The sequence below is a fragment of the Balaenoptera acutorostrata genome, chromosome 17 (assembly GCF_949987535.1).
Source record: "Balaenoptera acutorostrata chromosome 17, mBalAcu1.1, whole genome shotgun sequence".
In the NCBI taxonomy this organism is placed as follows: Eukaryota; Metazoa; Chordata; class Mammalia; order Artiodactyla; family Balaenopteridae; genus Balaenoptera; species Balaenoptera acutorostrata.
In genome coordinates this window covers 10,777,083-10,797,631 of record NC_080080.1, presented here as the reverse complement: position 1 = coordinate 10,797,631, position 20,549 = coordinate 10,777,083, and the positions used below count along the sequence as shown (strand labels likewise).

At 44.1% G+C, this 20,549-nt stretch overlaps 1 protein-coding gene across 4 annotated transcripts in view; it reads right to left on the bottom strand.

Moving 5' to 3' along the window:
* Window positions 1–20,549, bottom strand: part of ASAP1 (ArfGAP with SH3 domain, ankyrin repeat and PH domain 1) — a 355,141-nt gene that overhangs the window by 34,471 nt on the left and 300,121 nt on the right. For all 4 annotated transcript variants that reach the window (XM_057531792.1, XM_057531791.1, XM_057531793.1 and 1 more), the window contains 10 exons: window positions 19,238–19,325; window positions 17,111–17,159; window positions 14,200–14,363; window positions 12,681–12,814; window positions 10,863–10,954; window positions 5,264–5,450; window positions 4,934–5,019; window positions 3,732–3,847; window positions 3,511–3,578; window positions 2,099–2,206 (listed from right to left, as the gene is read on the bottom strand). In XM_057531792.1, the coding sequence (XP_057387775.1) occupies window positions 2,099–2,206; window positions 3,511–3,578; window positions 3,732–3,847; window positions 4,934–5,019; window positions 5,264–5,450; window positions 10,863–10,954; window positions 12,681–12,814; window positions 14,200–14,363; window positions 17,111–17,159; window positions 19,238–19,325 (1,092 nt within the window). The remainder of the gene's footprint in view (window positions 1–2,098; window positions 2,207–3,510; window positions 3,579–3,731; window positions 3,848–4,933; window positions 5,020–5,263; window positions 5,451–10,862; window positions 10,955–12,680; window positions 12,815–14,199; window positions 14,364–17,110; window positions 17,160–19,237; window positions 19,326–20,549) is intronic.

Sequence of the window (20,549 nt, the reverse complement as noted above, 5' to 3'; positions counted from 1 at the left end):
CTCTGTTGGCCTGTGCCTGCTTGGATGAAAGCCAAAGGGCTGAACTTGGCCTACAACCCCCTTCATGCCCTTCCTGGTCTGGGCCGCCTGACACTTCAGGGGAGTCTCTTGCCTCTCCCCACCCAGTGCATGTGAAGGTACCTCACACCTCATCCCAACCGGTCCTCTGATGTTCAGGCCCCATGATGACCCCCAGCCTCTGCACGTGCTGTTCTCCCTCCCCAGAAGGATGCACTCCTTCCCACTTCCTTGCCTGGCAAGCTCCTCACCACCCTTAGAAATCCATCTCCCGTGGTGTTTCCTTGATAAGGTCTTCACTGCTCGCCAAGGCTGAGGCAGTCGCCCTGTCCTCTGAACACTTCTCAGGAATTTCGCCAATTCTTACTATAATGGTTATCTTGACTGTATCGTAATTGAGCTTCTCTTAAAATGGTGAATGCCATTAGGACCCCTCGGTAGGAGCACCTTTGACTACTCCTTACATCCTGCCTGGGAAAGAGGAAAGAGTGGATCCACAGCTGATGAAAAATGCACGCAGGAACCTTCAGAGGTAGCAACCGACAAGGGATTAATCTCCAAAGTATACAAACAGCTCAGGCAGCTCAATATCAAAAAATGAAACAGCCCAATCAAAAAATGGGCAGAAGATCTAAATAGACATTTCTCTAAAGAAGACATACAGATGGCCAAAAAGCACATGAAAAGATGCTCAACATCAGTAATTATTAGAGAAATGCAAATCAAAACTACAATGAGGTATCACCTCACACCAGTCAGAATGACCATCAACAAAAAATCCACAAACACTAAATGCTGGAGGGGGTGTGGAGAAAAGGGAACCCTCCTACACTAATGTAAATTGGTACGGCCACTATGGAGAACAGTATGGAGGTTCCTTAAAAAACTTAAAGTAGAACTACCATATGACCCAGCAATCCCACTACTGGGCATATACCCAGAGAAAACCGTAATTCAAAATGATACATGCACCCCTCAATGTCTACTGTAGCACTATTTACAATTGCCAGGTCATGGAAACAACCTAAACGTTCACTGACAGAGGAATGGATAAATAAGATGTGGGACATATATACGATGGAATATTACTCAGCCATAAAAAAGAGCAAAATAATGCTATTTGCAGCAAAATGGATGGACCTAGAGATTATCATACTAAGTAAGTCAGACACAGAAAGACAAATATCATATAATATCACTTATATGTGGAATCTAAAAAAAGGGTACAAATGAACCTTCAGAGGTAATTCAGAACTATCTATGATAAAGTCACACAGAACTGGGTTTAATCCCTGAGACTGTCTTTACTCGCTGTGAGACTTTAGATAAACCACGTGATTTCCCTGTCAGTCTTCTCTTCTGTAAAGTGGGGCAATGACCACACCCCAATGGGCTTTTGATAGAGATGACCTGAGGTGACACATGTGCTCGCTGCCACCTAGTTCATATTTAAATACTCAATCAGTGACAACTTATTATTTATTAATTAGCTGTTTTGATGACTAATTTTATGTGTTGACTTGGTTAAGGCTATGGTGCACAGGTGTTTGGTCAAACACCAGTCTAGATGTTGCTGTGAAGGTATCTTTTACATGTGGTTAACATTTAGGTTAGATTTTGAGTAACAGGGGTGGGCCTCATTCAGGTAGTCAAAGGGCTTAAGAGGAAAGACTAAGGACCCCCAAAGGAAGAAGCCTTTCTGCCTCCAAACTCAGGACTGCACCCTCAGCTCCTGTGGAATCCCCAGCCTACTGTCCTGCCCTGGGGATTCTGGCCTGGCCCACCCCAGGCACGTGAGCCAACTCCTTAAAATGAATTTCTCTCCATCTCTACACCACACACAACCCCACACACACCACCCACCCACCCACCCACCCCTACTGGTTGTTTCTCTGGAGAACCCTGACTAATACAGCTATTAAGTGGCACTCAACAAGGATCAGAGACTAAACCAAGAAAATGGCCCTGGTGAATCAGGTCATAAGACCAAAATCAATCTCACAAAGAATGGGTCTTATCTGTATAGTGGAGAAAACCTGAGAGGAGGGCTTAGGAATCCACAGGCACTATGTACACTCACTTTGTCATCCAGATCATCATCGCTTTCATCCATCTCCTCCTGTCGAAGATTCCATTCATATTCTACGTGGACATGTGGATTGAACTTTCCAGATTTAGCCTGGGAAAGCTGAAAGTAACAGCAGGTGTAACCGCTGTAATTTAAATGCCACACACCCGGACATTATATAAACACTGAGCAAATCCCACCTCATTCCTGGTTTCAGATTCATCACCAGTAGCTGCACTGCAGGCAAAATTCTGATTATACAAACGGGACTGCCACAGGACAGACTGAAGAGGAATTGCAAAGAATTATGGGCGGAGCCTTTTTAATTCTGGTAACGTGACTTCTCTCCAAAATTAAAAGCTTTCTCAATATTATTAAAATGAGCCTCAAAACCGCAAATTCCCGCTGGAAGGCAAAATCAGAGTCACTGAAGTGCGAGAGGTAGGCCTTTAAAGTCAGACAGTCCTGGTTCCACCCATGGCCCACTTTCTGAGTCATAAAATGGGGCAAGGGGGTAACTCCAACTTCCTTAAAGCATTCTTGTAAAAATAAAGACGTACAACTGCTGGGCCTGGGTACTTGGCACTTAGCAGGAACTCAAGGGAATGTAGCTTATCTTTCCTATCTTATCCTTCCCTGTGGTTAAGAGAATCATGCTCTATGCAAAGGCCCAGAGGTGTAAGCAAGAACTAGTGGTACTGAAGATGAGTGTGTACACAGGATGGGGAGGGGAGGGCAGGGCACTGGACATTCTGAAAACCAGTACACCCTGAACTTTACTTGCCCAATTTCTGGAACTGGTTTCCCAATAATTCTTTCAAAAAAAAATTATTTTTATTTTTTGGCTGTGCCACACGGCTTGCAGGATCTTAGTTCCCTGACCTTAGTTCCAGGGATTGAACCCAGGAACTGCAGAGTTTTACCCACTGGACCGCCAGGGAATTCCCCAAATAATTCTTTACTGTTCAGCTACAGAGAAAGACTAATGTCTGGCAAACAAAAAAAGCAGCACCTTGGGACTTCCCTGGTGGTCGAGTAGCTAAGACTCTGTGCTTCCGCTGCTGGGGGCTCAAGTTCGATCCCTGGTCAGGAAGTAAGATCCTGCCCCCGCCTGCCGTGTGGCACAGCCAAAGGAAAAAAAAAAGCAGTCTGTCTGGTAATAAGACCTCTCAAATGCCTTTTAGCTGCTACATTGTAACTGTACTCAAAAGACATGGATGACAAATTTATCATTTTACCATTTTTTCAAATATAGCCTGAGTGCTTGTCTGAATTTCTTTAGCCAATGTTCAAAAAACAAAAGAGAGAGAGAGAGAGAGAGAGAGAGAGAGAGAGAGAGAGAATCTGCTTCTCTCACTCCAGTTGTGGTTTCACAGAACACCCTTTTAAGGCAGTTGGGCTCACCCGTCTCCCACTCCGCTTACCAGATCTTCACACTGGGTGGCCTTCAGTCTCTTCGCTATGTCCAGGGCAGTCTCTCCAGCCTGGTTAACTAAAACAGGCGGAATACAGTTGCATGATTATCTAAGATACATCTTGAAAAGGCAAAGAACAACACTCAGATGACAATGGAACAGGCACGTCTAGGTTTCAGCCAACTGAACGCTCTCACAGCAGTTATTAAGAGACGCTTGGCCACACTTACCGACATCCACGGTGGGCTTGCTCCTGAGAAGCAGCTTCAGACACTCAGGTTTACCATACAGGCTACAGTAGTGCAGAGCCGTGTTCCCCAGGGCCGTCTGCTTATCCAGGTTCCCACTGAAAAATGAAAGTATTAGAAAAAAATGACTTGCTCTGTAACTTAAAACCACAGATTAACCACTTTTTCCCATGCTAACAACTGAGTCAAATTTGCGACCTACTTCTTATAAGCAGGGAAGATGATGATGTTTCTAACATGACACTTCCATTTGTAAGCAACATAATGACAATAACAGCATTTACTGAGTGCCTACTGTGTACGGGGCAGACACACGTCTCTTACGTGCATTAGCTCATTTAGTCTTCACAACCACCTGATGGGGTAGGTATACTATAACCCTTACCTTTTAGATGAAAACAGAGAGGATGAAGTGCTTGTTTGCGAGATTATCGAGACACAGATGATGGAGCAGGGATTTGAACACAGGCAGTGTGTCTCTGGAGCCAATGGTCTTAACCACTACACTGAACCACCTCTATGGAAGAGGCTGGGCGTTTGTACAATCTGGCGTGTGTCCAGGCACCGTTCTTCATATGTGAGTTCAAATCCCCTATTTTAATCCCTCTCCTTTGGATGAGCTCTAGTTCCTCCTCCTAATCTGTAGCTTACAGAACTACCCAACAAAGAATCCAGCAAGTCTAAACCTCCTGTGTTCAATATTATTCTCCTATTAGTATATCCTAAACTTGAATTAGCAATTGGGTCAGCCACACATACTGATCTCTTACCATGAACGTATAAACAATGAAAACTCACAGATCTGCTACCTTGTGCTGTTAAGTGTCCTCTCTTTCAACCTCCCTTAACGCAGCAGGTTTTGGACACAGAAATAGGATTTTACATTTATCTAGGCCAAGGGTTGGCAAACTACAGCCCACAGGCCATATCTGGCCCTCTGCTTGTTTTTGTAAATACAGTTTTACTGGAACATGGCCACGCTCACTTGTTTACACACTGACTGTGGCAGTTTTCACACTATGATGACAATGTTGAATGGCTGTGACAGACACCTCGTGGCCTGCAAAGCCTGTAACAGTATCTGGCTCTTTACAGAAAAGGCTTGCTGAGTCCTGAGGTAGGCCACCAATAGGGCTGGTCTGTGTTAACTCACAAGGCATATTCAGAGAAAACAAAAACCGTACCAGTTTTGTACAAGGAAGTCAACCAAATGGAGAGATGTCTGGTCTGCAGTTCGGACTGCAAGATGAAGGGCTGTCTCCCCGAGCTCCTAAAAGGAAAGGATAAGTATAAACAGGGTGGTCAGAGGTTCTAGTTGGCCTAGACAGGCTTCGTTCAAGTCGGTTGCCCCAAAGTAATTATTAATAGCAGCCCCTTTCACTCTCAAATTGTCCTGATTCAGACGCGATCACTTAATGTGTAACAGTCTCATTCTGTAGTGTTACAGTAAAACGAGTCATCTTTTAAACCGATTTCCCACATCCCTCTTCATCCTGATTTCAGTAAAGCTGTACCTGTCCGGGTTCCAGCAGCGGTTCCATTAGCTCTACCCCCTCTGCATAGACTTGAATTAGTGCAAGTAAATCCCTGGATTTGATGGCCTCAAGCAATTCGTTCAGTTTAGCTGATGAAGATGAACAGGTCTTCCGTGAAAATCTATGATCTACATACTTTGCAGTGATATATTCCTTCCGTACAGTCCTAAAATAGAGCAAAGCAAAATGAACTAAGACTTTTTATTTCCCAAGAGCTAAGAAAGATTTACATTTTCTGACAAACAGTTCTCTCTGAGAAGAGTTATTTTATCTTATTTATTTATTTATTTTTGGCTGCGTTGGGTCTTTGTTGCTGTGCATGGCCTTTCTCTAGTTGCGGCGAGCGGGGGCTACTCTTCGTTGCGCTGCGTGGGCTTCTCATTGTGGTGGCTTCTCTTGTTGCAGAGCATGGGCTCTAGGCGCACGGGCTTCAGTAGTTGTGGCTCACGGGCTCAGTAGTTGTGGCTCGTGGGCTCTAGAGCACAGGCTCAGTAGTTGTGGTGCCCGGGCTTCGTTGCTCTGTGGCACGTGGGATCTTCCCGGACCAGGGCTCGAACCTGTGCCCCCTGCATTGGCAGGTGGATTCTCAACCACTGCGCCACCAGGGAAGTCCTGAGAAGAGTTATTTTAATTAAGATACACTTCTCTTCAACATTCCAGCAAACAGGTTTAGACCACGTTTATTCTAGCAAAGACAGAATGAAGACACTGACAGGAAACTGAGGCTCAGCACAGCTGTTGTTGAAGCTCCAGAAGGACACAGACGATGGTCTTTCTTGCCGTGGATGACATGCCCAAAGCCCAAGTGGGCCTGGTGCATTTCTCCTTCTCTTCAGGACCTACCCCCTCTCCACTTCAGTTCAAGTGGTTCTGACCCCACCTCCCAGCTGCAGGGGTGAGTCTATGACCTCAGTGGCCTGATGGTCAACTTTGGGGAAAGGCTGAAATGGACGCTGGCTCAGAGGAAAGGAGAGACAAGAGTCAGGAGAGTGAGCTAAGGTCCAGATGATACTGTCTGACATCCTGGTTCCAGCTGTACCTGAACTCACCCGTTACATGAGCCAATTAATAAAAAGACAATGAATGGATTTTGGGTTCGAATCCTAGTCCTACAGCGAACCAGCTGTGCGACCTTAGGTAAACCACTTAATCTTTATGACCTTCAGTATTTTTTTTTTCATTTGAAAATGGGGATAATAACTCATTGGTATATTTTGAATTAAAGAACATACAGCAGCGAATAGGTGCTTTCCTCTTTCCAAGAGGGCTCTAATTCATGGGACACAAAATTTCTTGCTGAGAAATAGTCACTCCATGTGTGGTAGCTGTTACTGTTTCCCACATCCCACAGCCTGGAAACACTGTTTAAAATAGCGCTGATGCTTTTTTCTTTCCTTCTGGGTTGGCAGCAAGAAGCTGAGCTGGTTGACGGTGGCACAGAGCCTTTGGTGAGTTGCAGATTCTGCTTGGGAACCAAGATTGTACACTCAAGAGCGTCCTTTATGCTTAGGTCAGAGTCCTCCTAGAACGGCCGTAACCTGATGAATTGGAAGACTTCCAGATACCTGAAAGGATGGCCTAAGCCTGGCTTCTGAGACTTGCTGTGTGTGACTTACATCAAGTTTGAAAGGCAGCTACTGTGTGGTGGATGGAGCGTCAGACTTAAAAACTAGATGGCTTAATTCAAGTCTGATACCACTTGCTACCTCCGTGACGCTGGGTAAATCAAGTTCTCGCTCTGCCTCAGTTTCCTCACCTGTGACGTATTAGCAATCATACCTGCCTTACTTACTACCTTCCAGGGAAGCAAGAGCACAGGTATGGAACAAAGAATGATGCACGGCTATGGGTTCATTTCTAAGCTTCCTTTCTACTCTTATCCAAGGCGGGTAGGACTAGCATCCATGGCAGGGACGTAGATCTAAACTGCAGCGAGCTCTGCAGGTGGGCTCCCGTGGCTCGAAGCATCACGCAGATGCTACCTGATAATCCAGCAGAAGAGATGCAGAGGGCACTGAGGTATTTGTCCCAGGTCACCTAGAAGACCACCTCCAACCCTGGCTCTGCAATTCTGTGGCTACAGGAAGTGTCTGAGCTCTCACTAGGCAGGATGTGTTTAACCCTTTCTGGGTACTCAGAGTTATCTCTATCTAGCCACATCTAGTCCCCCGGCAATGAAAGGCTTTCTGGCATGGGGCAGTAGGGAGGGTGGAAAACAGACTCGTCTGAAAGTCTGGATGCCAAGAGTTCTAGATGAAAGACAACTTTCTCCTTTTGTCCCCCACCAAACCTGGTCCTTCCTACCTACCCTGGCTCAGATAACGGTACTGGCCATTTACCTAGATGCTCAGGCCAAAAACCGTGGGCGTCATCTGAACAATTCCCTTGAACACCCCGTATTTAAACTGATGAGCAAATCCTGGTGGTTCTCCCTTCAAAATACATTGAGAACTGAATTGAGCTACTTTTCACCACCTCCACTGCTACCACCTTAGTCCATTTTATCTTTATTTCTCAGTGGACCTCGTATAAATTTCTCTTCAGTCTGTCCCCACCGCCCCCTATAGTCTGTCCTTCACTCATCAGCCACAGTTGGGTTTCTCAACCTCCATCCTCCTGACATTCTGCCTGGATAATCCTTTGTTACGGATGGCAATCCCATGCACTGTAGGATGTGTGGCAGCATCCCCGGCTTCTGTCCTCCGGATGCCAGCAGTACCTGCCCACGTCACGATGTAATGTGTCCAGACACTGCCAAGTGTCCTGTGGGGGCAAAGCTGCCCCAGTTGAGCATCACTGAGCCACAAGGATCGTTTAAAACGTAACTTATCACGTCACTCCCTTTGTTTGACACCTTCTGATCACACTTAGAATAATAATATCCAAAACCACTCCACGACCTGCAGAGCCCTACGTGTCTGGCCTCATCTCTGTGGCATCGCCCAGCACTCCCCTGGCTCAGTTCCCTGCAGCCTCACCTGCCTCCTTGTTATCACGTGAACATGCCAAGCCTGTCCCCCTTCAGGGCAGCAACACTTACTGTCCACCTGCCTGGCCTGCTTGCTCACACCTGCCCGTCATTCCCTCTAGTTCTCAACTCAAATGTCGGGTCCTCAGATGCTCCCTGACCCCCTACACGTCAACCCCTCACCCGGTTATGTTTTCCTGCTGACACCAACTACCACGTGAACTGAGGTTACTGACTTCCTCATTCCCTGTGTTTTCCTCTCCCCAGTCAGGACGTAAGCAGGACAGGAGCTGCCTTGTTCACTACTGACTGTATCTTCAGCACTTAAAAGTGTGCCTGGAACATAGAAGCTGCTTAATTAAATATGTAGGTGATTTAATCATGTTACAGGAGATACACTCCATTCCTCTCGGTTGTGCCCAAATGAGAGAATAACAAAATAATGATGACAGTAGCAGTAAATACCCACTACATGCCCACAGCTGCTCTAAGCTCTTCTCATTAGTCCTCCCCACGCCCTAGGGGGTTGACACACTTTGAAGATGAGGAAACTGAGGCTCAGACAGTCAAAGCTACTCGCCCAAGATCACAGTTTAGGAAGTGGATCTGAACTCCCGGAGTCTGGCAACAGTGGCTACGTTAGAGATTTGGAGAATCATGAGCTCTTTGAAGGGGAAGGCCTGACGGAGGCCACAGAGCTGACAGGGCAGTGCTGATGCTGTCTCCCACGTGAAACGCAGGAAACAAAAACCCATGCTGTTATGAGATTTATCCTAAAGAAATGCCTTCGAGGTTTGGGTCATGTAAACACTTCAAAAACACTGGTGTGGGCAAGACTGGGCCGTGTGTGCGCTTGAGCACTTACTGTTACCACATTTGTGACGTAACCCCAGATCACATTTGTTTGCAGTTGTTTTATGATCAAACTAGCTTCGGAAAGCCCTAGTTCTCAGTGTAATTTGAGCTCATTAGTGTGAAAAAGACATCCAAGCAGTGTTTGTGCTAGGACGATGCTTGAAGGTTGCTGTTAAGCCAGACGCCCCCCCAGATTAGCTTAGGATATTATATTCAATATAGGCCCCCAACACCCCTAACTTTTCTTCTGTGACACTTACCACGACTACGACTAAATGATTCACTGTTTAATTTCTTGGTTGACACCTAGCTTCCTCTCTAGGCTACAGGTGTCAAGAGGACAGGGTTTATATCTAGTTTGTGTTTTGACATTTCCCCAGCATCTGACATAATATGAGGCACAGACTAAACGTACAATATGCATTTGTCAAATTCAAGAAAAGACAAATACCAAGAGGCCAATGGGAGATCGAATTTCGTGATTTCAGGATGAAGAAAACATGTTCCTCGAATGTGCCCCATAAAGTGCTTTGCAAATTTGGTGCCTGAATAACCAACCACCCAGGAGGGGCTGGCATAACATTTAGGCTGGCGTCTACTTCACAAAGGCTTCCCTGATCACTCGAGTCGGAATTAAATCTCTTTTCTCCTATTTATCCCCAGGATTTAACATTTTAAAGTGTAAATTCAATGTAAACCTTTTTGAATATGCTTAAAGATTCACATGACTCAACAATAAAAATGATATCAAAAAGTGTTTACTGAGGGGGTCCTACGCCCACCCCGGAGGAAGCGCTTTCATTAGTTTCCTGGGTATTTGCCAGTGTTTCTTCAAGCAAACCCAAGTTTAAATAAATATATATGTTTATGTGTGTCCTTCACTGTCCAAATCTATTTAGTGTCTGAGTCCAGATAATGAATAGCGAGAGTTCACAGTGAGGGATTAATCAGTAGAAGTACCCAAAATCTGGCTCCTGAGTTTGGACAGTGTGCCTGGGTCGGGAGTGTGGGGGCCTCTGTGCACTTGTTCCCATGCCCTCCACCCTTCCCTGCCCCAAAGGCAGCGTGCCGTGAACACTGCACTGCACCTTGATGTTTTCACTTGACAGTAACCCTGGAGATCATCCCAGATCAGGACAGAAGAAGCTTCCTATTCCTTTTTACATCTCCAAGGGGTTCCGCTGTGTGGTAATACCACAGAATATTTCATCCTGTATCTGTAGGTAGACACTTGCTTTGTTCCTAATCCTTTTCCATTACAGAACAGGAAGAACTTCCCGGAAGTGGGGTTGCTGAGCCAGGGTAAATAAATCTATAATCGTGATGAATATGGCTAATTTGCCCCTGATGGAGAGTGTACCATTTGTACTCCCACCAACAACACAGGAGAGATGTCTGTTTCCCCACAGTCTGGCTGAGTGGGCTGTTAAGCGTTTGGCTTTTTGCCAACCTGAAAGGAATCTCCCGTTGCTTTTGTATGTCTCTTATTTATCACAACATGTGAGGATTAAGAGATAATTGTCCTTACGAAGATTTATCCTCCACAGAGCAGCTGCAACTACCTAGGGAAAGGTGATGATGAAAATAATCGGGTCATTCCAGAAATATGTTTCAAACACTTTACTTTTCTCTGCTTTTTCCTCGTAATGAAATTTCCTCTGGGGAAAAAAAATACTGCAACCACTGAGAAGTTTTGGGGAGAGTAGAAGAACAATTATAGAACAGTAAAGAATTCATTGTATTAGAAGTACTTACATATCACTTGAAGGGGTGGGTTTTGGTGAGGGGCTGGGTAAATTTGCTTCCATAATATCATTAAAACTATTGTTTCCTACATTCTTGGCCAGCTGTAACATAAACAAAACACAATATAGCAAACTCCTTACTACTAGTTTAAAAGTTTCCTATTACTTGCTTTTGAGATTTCTGAATACGTATTTTCCCTCATGTGACTCAAAATACAAACTGCCCATCCATCTGGTCAACAGATAACTTACTGAGCACGTACTCTGTGCCAGGCACTGAACTTCCGAGTGCTGGAAATACAGAGATGGGTAAACCATGTTCCCTGCTATAGGAGCTAATGGACTAGTGGAACCATGGATAAGAAAACTAATAATTTTCACAAACATAATGTGATAAATGTTAGACTAGAATAGGATGTGGTCCTACACATACACATACACACACACACTATAACACTATATGATATTAGACAGCAGATTCCAAATATGAATCTAGGTTAAATGCTTAATGAACAGCAATAGCTTTTCAATTACCACCACAACTCATTTTTAGATAAAGCAGATTTACTGTTATCGGACAGAGAAGAATGTAGGATTCCTTTATATTTGGGGTACCAATTAAGATGCTGTAGGCAATTAATGAAGAGGCCCCAGGAACCATTTTGCTTCTGGCTTCAAGACCCTTCCAAGAAAATTTGTCCTGAAAGGCTTTTGGTCATTGAGATAATTTGGGGATTGATGTGAAGTTTATGAAACATTCATGTGATCAGGTCTCTTGGATTTATCACATAGTTAAGTGTTTACGATGGACTGACACCGTTTTCATACTAAAGAATGTTTCAGGTATTAGGTCTGAGCCTTTTCTCTATGATCCTGAAGTGAATAGGGAGCCGTGTATCAGTATGATACTTTCTAAATCAAGGGGCTCATGCAACACAAGACAGACCATCATTGCTTAGTGGGTGCTCAGATGACAAAGGCTGCTGGCTGGGTGACTGACTGCCCTGACTCTGGGGTACTTTGCTCCAGGCAAGGCTAGTGATAAGCTAGGCTTTCAGAGTTTTTGAGCCCCAGGCACACTCAGGTCCTGATCAAGAGCCTCCTGTGTGAGGAGAAGCCCTACTTTACTTCAAACCCTTTCACCCTTAGCAGAAGGACTCTCTCACAGGCACCAGGGTTCCAGTTATGCAAGACAGGACTGATGGCCACAAGGTATTATAGGAGATGCCAAGTGGGCCTTTCCTTCCTTCATTTGGTGAACCATGGGACCAGTTTAACTTGGACCTGATGAGGGCCCCCTTTCCATATTATAAAGCTATACACCATAACGGCACACAAGTTTTTCCCTGACTACCTAAAGAAGTTATGGGTTAAGGAGTGGTTGGTTTATGACAGTAGCTAACAGGCCACTCTCAATTCATGTGTACTGTTACAAACTTACAAACAGTAAAAATAGAGAAAAACTCTTTGGTCATTATCTTTAATAACATAAGCCACTAGATAAAGTGAACATGTGAGTTCAACATCTAACTCCCTTTACTGCTATGACAGTGAATCATATAAAAACTATTCCAAAAGAAAAAAAGCAGCTTTGAAAAAGCCTATCCTAGAAGAAAAGAGCCATTTAGTGGAGTTAATTATAGAAATGTATGATTCGCCAGTTCTTCAATCAGGAAATAGAAACAGTCAACATTACATACCACAAAATTTACATTTTAAATACCTATGTAAATTCATTAAATTCAGGAACTAGAATTCTTTGTACTCAGCAGAAACAAAAACCCCCAAAGCAAAATACTAAATATATTCATGACAGGTCACTACTTACCAAGAGTTCAGAAGTTCCTAATTTGTCTAGTTCCAAAGACTGAATGCGAGAAATATGAACCCCCATTTCCCTATGGATGCCGGAACATTCTATACAGGTCAAAATCCCCAAGTTGGTTGAAAGCCAGGTGGGTTCTGTGGAAAGGATTTTGAAGACAAGATATCTAATTTTTAGTGTGCCAACTACAGAGGAAGCTAAAACAGTAGTAAAATTTGTTAAAAACTATAAGGGAAAAATTTAAATGGAAGAAATGGATGCTTGCAGTTTAGCTTAGGGGCTATTATAAAAACTAATAGCTTGTTAGAGAGCAAATTTTAAGACAAATTTTAAAACTATCCCTTCAATACTGAATTGAAAATATTTTTGTGAAAATGTGAGAAAGACTTTGCACAGGAGGCCGAGGAAACACCCTGACAGTGGTAGATTTTTTAAAGGCCTTCTAAGTACAGCTCACAACGGACTGGGTTCTACAGCCATCGTTAACCTCCACGCTACAACTCACCTTAACCCGTCATCCTGGTTATGGCTTCTCCACAAGTACCTCTTGGTAATAAGATAGCTTTTTCTACAACCCCCAAGGGCCCCAGAGCACAGCCTCCTCTGCCATATCCTGACACTGTGTCAGTCACTATCACACACGTACACAAAAGCAGAAGATGTGAGACTTGCCTCTGAGGTGCTTATGGCCTGTTGTATACAGGAGCCCATCTGCACTAGTAAAACAATTAAAAAGTAGATCATAATGCTTAAGGATAGGTTTGCACGACATTCTGACCCCAACTAGATGTGTGACCTCAGGCAAGTCACTCAACTTCTCTGATTCCCCCCGTTTTCTCGTCTGTGAGATGGGGATAATATTAGTTATCTTGCTCAGAGAGATTCTGTGAGGATTCAGTACGTAAAGACCAGCAAAACAAATATCACAATCCTTATTATAACGTAAGCATTCGATAAACGTTAGCTACTGTCAATACCTAAGTAACACAGATGCCATTTGAGAACAGAAATTTGGAGCAAGGGGACACCAGTGTGATACAGAGGTTGGGGAGGTTTTACTGAACGGAAAGAAAGGTACCGTGTGCCAGCCAATGTCATATATGCCATTTCACTAAGCCCTCGTAACAGCTGAGGTTTGTTATCCCACTTTCAGGATGAGGAAACTGAAGATCAGAATAGTAAAGGGACTTGGTATGAGGTCGTCCAGGGTCTGAGAAGCGGGCGGGTGATTCAAAATCAGGATGATGGACTCCGTGTCCAGTGCTCTCCCCTTACTGTCCATTTGACTGGACCTTACGGGAAAGGTGGCATTTTGGCAGGTGCCATTTATGGAGAGCAGGTGAGAGCTTGCCAGGTAGAGCAAACGGAAGGGGTGAAAGCACTCAGAGGTGGGACCATTCAAGCTGGGCATACATGTGTCTGTGTCCACAAGGAGATTAAGGCATTTAAATAACTTGCTCATTTATATTCTACAGGAAGAGAAGGAATGTTTAACAAGCGGCTCAAGTCTGGGGGCAAATACCTGACGAGCCACAGTCACAGCAGACATCATTGCCTGGGAGCCGCTGGACGTCCTCAATGATGGCTTTCGTCAGGTCCTCCAGGCTGTTCTCCCCCGTGCTCTGCTCTCCACGGAAGGCCATGGTGAGGGCCTCTTCTTTGCTGTTCGTCAGCACTGATATCCACCTGTTGTCAGAAACAGGAGGAGAAAACATAAGAGCCTGGTTGGCCATTGCATTCTCCTTCCCCTGCAAAAGAATCTGTTTTCATGCAGAACTGGCAAAAGAGACCTCCCCATAGCAATACAAAGAATGGAAAACAACACACAGGAGAGAGCTAGGAGATGAGAGGAACAGATGAGAGGGCGAATATCAATAACCAAGGGCTTGCGCGAATACATAGGCGCCTGCATTTCCACGGAGACAGAATATAAAGGGAACGTCAGAACGAAGAGGACTCAGAGTGGGACCAAGCTAGTGCAAGGATGAGAAAGAACAGGTGAGAAAGGAATAGGAGGCAGGAAAGAGAGTTTAGCAAAAGGCATTGTTTTCTGGGAGTCCTTGTCAGCGGGGGCACTTAAAAGTGAAAGTGAAGGGGTATTTCATTTTCCATGAAGATTCATGCTTATGAAAAAGGTACATTAACAATGGAAACATGATGTTTATTTTATGAAATGAAAAGTGCAGGCTATTAAAATATATGTACAGCATGACCACAATATGTACCCAACAAAATAACCCTTTGCTACTAATCTATGCATAGAACAACCTAAATACCCAATAACAGGGGTTGATTAACAAAACCTGAAATAATCACAAAGTGGACTAGTTACCAGGTATTGAAATTTAAGTTTCCCACTAATTTTTGGATGACTTTGGGGGAATGATCACAATATAATGCTTTGTGAAATAAACAGAAAAAAAAACTGTCATATGACATAATCTCAAATTTAAATGTATTTGTGATTATATATTTTGTTTGGGGAAAAAAGGGATAGAAAGAAATTCACCAAAATACTGGTTGTCTCTGAGTGATTTTTTGTAGAAAAAAACAGATAGATGGAACACTTGACTCTATTTTTCTGTAATTGTTTGAATCTATGAGTTATATTACTTTCATGAATGAGGAACAAAAGCCAAATTAACTTTTTTAGAAGAAAATGAAAAACAACAAAAAAATGAGAACAATGGTGGTTTAGAAATGTTTTTCATTTCATTTGAATAAGTAATAGAGACAGCAATGAGAATTAAAAACCAAAGCAAAGTATTGATACCTGGAATAGGTGAACTGCAAGTCATACCTTTGACTCTAGGTGGCGCTCACCCTCACTGTTGTGAGAAAAAGGATCTGCTATGAAGCAGAAAACCCAAAAACTGTTCAGGAATGGAGGGGATGGGGTGGGCATTTAATACCTTTTAAGTTAAATAATATTTTTTCTATCATTAGTCTCAAGTTAGAAAGAAATTGTTCTGTTAAAAACAAGTCAAGAATCTGGGTTCCACAGGGCAGATCACTGTGCATTTATCAGCAGCAGCATTGATGATGCTGGAGTTTTCACTTGACTGCAGAAGCCTCTATTTTGCTTTCCTTAGGCATTTTGAGATTTAGGCTATCTGATATTACCAGTATCTACTATGTGCCACGTACTTATAATTTTTGAAATATAATCCTCCAACAAGGCTCTGAGTTAGCGTTTATAATGCTTTAAAGAAACAGAAGCCTAGAGAGATTCAGTGACTTGCCCAAGGCCCTAGAGCGGGACTGGTGTCAGACTGGGAAAAGAAAGCAGTTCTGTTGACACCCTTTTTTCAGAGTTCCTTCTCTTATGCCACATTTGCCTCTTTATTTGAAAACTCCTGACAAATAAAGAAATTTAAAAAGTTTGCCATGATAATCTGAAAATACATATTTAAAGGACAATTCATTTTCTGGAGGAATAATTCAAATTTGGTGAAATGGCTACATTTCAAAAGGGTCAAGAATCAAAGCAACTATTTCTGAAAATTCTTCAAAAAACTTTAAAATTTTAAAGTAACAGGCATACAAAAAAAGTATTAAGAAATAAAATAGTGCATAACGGTGTTTTAATACTTTAAAAGTCACTTTGCGTTTATAAGAGTAAAAAAAAAAAACTGGCACTGTATGAGAAGCTTTTCACATTTTACCTCAAGTCTCAAAATCCTGCAAGCGAGGGCTAGAACCCATCTTTCTGACAAGAAGGCTGAGGCGGGATGATCTTTCCAAGGTCACAAAGACTAGAAGTCAAGTCTGCCTGCCTTTAAACATGCATCTGCTCTTCTGTTGTACCTGCCTCCTTCCACAGTGAGATGAGAAAGGATTTCTCTGTTCAATTCACTGGACACTTTCACATGAGAAAACAACTCAATGAGGCAGTGAAAATTCCTCCGTGTAACTTGGAGGAAAATAAACATCTTTCCGTGCAGGATGCCAGGATGTCTTCATCAAAACCAAGTCCCCCCCCCCCCCATCACTACCACCAGCACCCAGAGAGAAGGCAAAAGGTAGCCATTCCACTCCACCAAGTATGAATTACTTGAACACTGAATAAACCCCTCCCAAGTGCAGATGATGGGATTAGAAATGAAGAAGGCACAGTCCTTGCCCTCAAGAAGTTCTAGGTCTCCAGAGGGCTTGGGCTGAGCCAGGGGATCCAGAGGGGTGTGAAGAGGGTGCAGGGTAGGAGGGAGGGAGCAAAACCCCCAGGGCGGTGTGGCTTGAGCAGAACCTTGCAGGGGGCACCTGAGATTACTGAGCACCCTAGACAGGGAGGAGAGACACATGTGAAGGCCCAGAGGTGAGAAATAACCACCAGGATTCTCAGTAAAAAAAAGAAAACTTAAAGGTGTACTGTACAGGACAGAGAGATGCTTCTTCAATTTAAGGCATCGTGCCGTTATTTCAGAACTACTTACGCTACATAATCCTGCTCATCTTCTGCCTGAAAGTGATACGTCCTATTATCTAAAATACAAAAAAAGAGAAAAAAGCAAAAACCTTAGAAACCAGAATACCTTAGATATTAGTGCAAATTTTGAAAGTTCCTGGGGGGTGGGGAACACATTAAAAGCAGGATTTTAATATAATTTTATTTTTGCAACATTTTGTTTCAGCAGTTACACGATTCACTTTGTCAATATTACTTTTCTGAAGGGCAACAAGAATACAACAAAATAACTGCAAACACCACGTGAATGCCTAGCACTTCTTTTGAAAAACAAGTGGGAAGGGGGATGGGTCCCTACCTGGTCAAGTGGATCTCGGTGACAAATCGGAGACTGCTACCTGCGAACTCAGTATTCTACTTTTCCTTTTCAGTTTGCCTTTCACTGGCTTTTCTTTTTAAAAAATTCCTTTCCAGAAACGATAAATAACTCGCAAGGCAGCCCTGACAAGCAGGCACACCCTGCCCCAGGTTCCTCTCTGGTTGAATCAGGCTTCAGGGAAGAAGGGCTCAAGCCTTGCTGGAGGATCATCCTCAAGCTGCGACCCAGGTAAGGAGAGGGCAGCTTAACTTGGATAGTTTGGGCAGGTGTACATGAGGGAAGCTCTTCCTTAAAATGTGGGATCTGCTAGAATGTTTCTACATACTGAGGTCAAACTACCACTGACTTACCACCTTTACTTACTAGCCAGTCACTCACTACGTGACTGCTCCAGGGTAGGCCCCCCTCCCCATCTCCCTGAGAGAGAGGAACACACCACAGGTACTAGAGCCCAAGCGCCTCGGCTGAATCCCTGCTTTACCACTGTGAGACCTTGTGTAAGTTGCTGAACCTCTGAGTCTCAGGTTTTTCTTCTGTGAAACAGGAAACTGACAGGGCTTTTGAGAGGTTTGCCCATGCTTATAAAGCACCTGGCACATATTAGACATTCAATAATTATTATTAATAACCTATGGATTCTCAAATTGAGGGGTTCTTAACTTTTGAAGTCATAGTATAATTCCAACTTTTCGTATTTCTTTCTCATCAGTAACCCAAGAAATCTCACGGTCATAAAAATCATGGGGAATCTGAACTTCAGTAGGTGCTGTAGAATCCGGCTTAGACTCTACTCAGAGTCTCACAACTGAGTCCATCTTTTGGGCTGGGACTGCTTTTTCCATTCTCAGGACTACATCAGAAGGATTTCAAGGGACAGGAAAGTATTTTTGTGCTCTACACATAGATCACAGGCTGTTGGTTGGCCTGTCCTGTGGGGCTCTATAGAGAAGGATGAACACTGAAGCTCAGTGCTGGAGGATTTCAGAATATTTGTGAGTCACTTCATCAGCACTGCCATCCTCTTCCTTTACAAAGAGATGTCCCCTCAGCTACCGTGAACACCCATGGGACCAGTGAAAGCCCAGGGAGCCAGACTGGAGGAAAACAATCTCCCCTCACTCTGAAGACTGTGAGAATACAGGCCATCAGTTGGGCGGTGGGTGGGTCACTGCGCAACCTCATAACAAGAGAAAAACATACTCTGACCCGTGGAATAAGACAGTGACAGAGCACAGTGTCACTGATAAATGAAATCAGAAGGCAGTTCTGCCTGGAAGCAAGGAAATGGTTTTTCCTTTCAGGGCTTGATTCTGCAGCTGGGCAAATCAGCTGGACCGACACAGTGGCACACCTGTGTTGTCAAGTCTACGTCTGTGCATCTCAACCACAGGTACATGTTGGAATCACCCGGGGACTTCTGAAAAAACACCTGTGTCTGGGCCTCACACCAAAGACTGATTCAGCAGATGTAGGAGAGAAATGGGAGTGTGCTTACAATAATCCTTCCAGGGGGATAAAGCTGTGTACTTGTGGCCAAGAACTGGTCTGGTTTACTGCACAAATCTAGATTCTACTCCACTGCAGTCAGATCTGACACGGTTATGCCTTCCCACCTGCAGGTGGGCTCCGTGCAGAGAGGCCCAGGGCTCTTCTCAGAGCTGCGTGTGCAGTACAGCAAGGAGCCCTGCTTGGGAAAGCTGCGGTTTCCAACCCAGAGAACGGGAATAGGCTGGTGGCAGAATCCACAATAACTGACTCGGGAGAAAAAGGACTCACGTGATATCAGGTCAAAAGACTTCTTGTCCTCGGCATTCGGTTTCACCTGACAGGTGAGAAGGTTCAACTTGGCGGGTTGCCTGTTAGACTGGACACAAGACGAAAGGGAGAAGTTACGGGCAGCACTAGCTGTTCCCCACAGGCCCAGGGCCCCGTGGGGCAGGTGTGTAGGGTCATGATAGATTTGATAAGTTCTAATTCACCCCATCAGAATTCTGAATCTCATTAAAGAAGGAAAAAAAATGTTAGGTGGCCTACTAAATGTCTTTTAACTGTGTATAAACATCCTGGTGACTAATCAGAATGGAATCGAGATAATCCATCTCACTTTCAATGAAGAGTGGGTATGACCCATGGAAATGTGCCTTTCTGGAACCTACACATATACAAGCTCGAAGAAGTGGCACTTTTCATTACTGCATCTTCCTGTAAAATGCAGCTGAGTGTATTTCCTTCATTCACTCAAAATGACCCCAGTAACCAATCACCCCAAACCCAATGTCTCAGGCATCCACAAATTTTGGTTACAACACGAAATTCACGTTACTTCTCCCAAAAGTACAACTACTACCGATGAGACATTGCTTAACGAGCCCCAAAATCTGGAGAGAGGGAAAGATGATGAGGATTTCCCATCACTTTCCAGCAAATCTCTTGGTCACACATATAATTCATACAGAGCCTGCAGTATCTAAATAGTCCTGCTAATGTAGGCTTTACTTAAAAGGAGTCTCGCCACATAATCATTCTGGTCAAAACTCTTTCTTGCCCTCCTGCCCACATGTGTCCAAGATCACAGGCTGGCCAATGGTGAATGCCAGCTTCCGGAAGGAGCTGACCAAGGAGTGAAGTGCCTGAGTGCCTGGGCTGGGCTTTGCTTGAACAGAAGTCTGCAGAAATAAGCAATGAACTCTTCAGTCAGGCCTGCATGCCTACCCCAGCTGACAGTCATGATTCTGAAAATCTCCATGCCAGGAGCACTTCCACCCATCCAACTTAAGTCTTTAGGGAAAGCAGAGGGGGAGAGGGTAGAGATAGGTCCCATCAGTGGCTTATGATCAAGAATATTTCAACGACACATGCTGAGCCTCTCATTCTCAATAATGGGCACCAGACACTTCATTTCCGTTTACCTTCCTGTGCTTTCTGGACAACTTCTGAGATCCTCCTCTGTGGTTTCAAGATTAGACCCAGAAAGCAACACGTTTTGTCCTGAGTCTATCTGTTCCAAAGCAAGCTCTCTGGGGGGAGGAAGTGAGAGACCCCCAGGGATTTCATATTCTTTGCATGTACATGTGACTTAAGACATGGA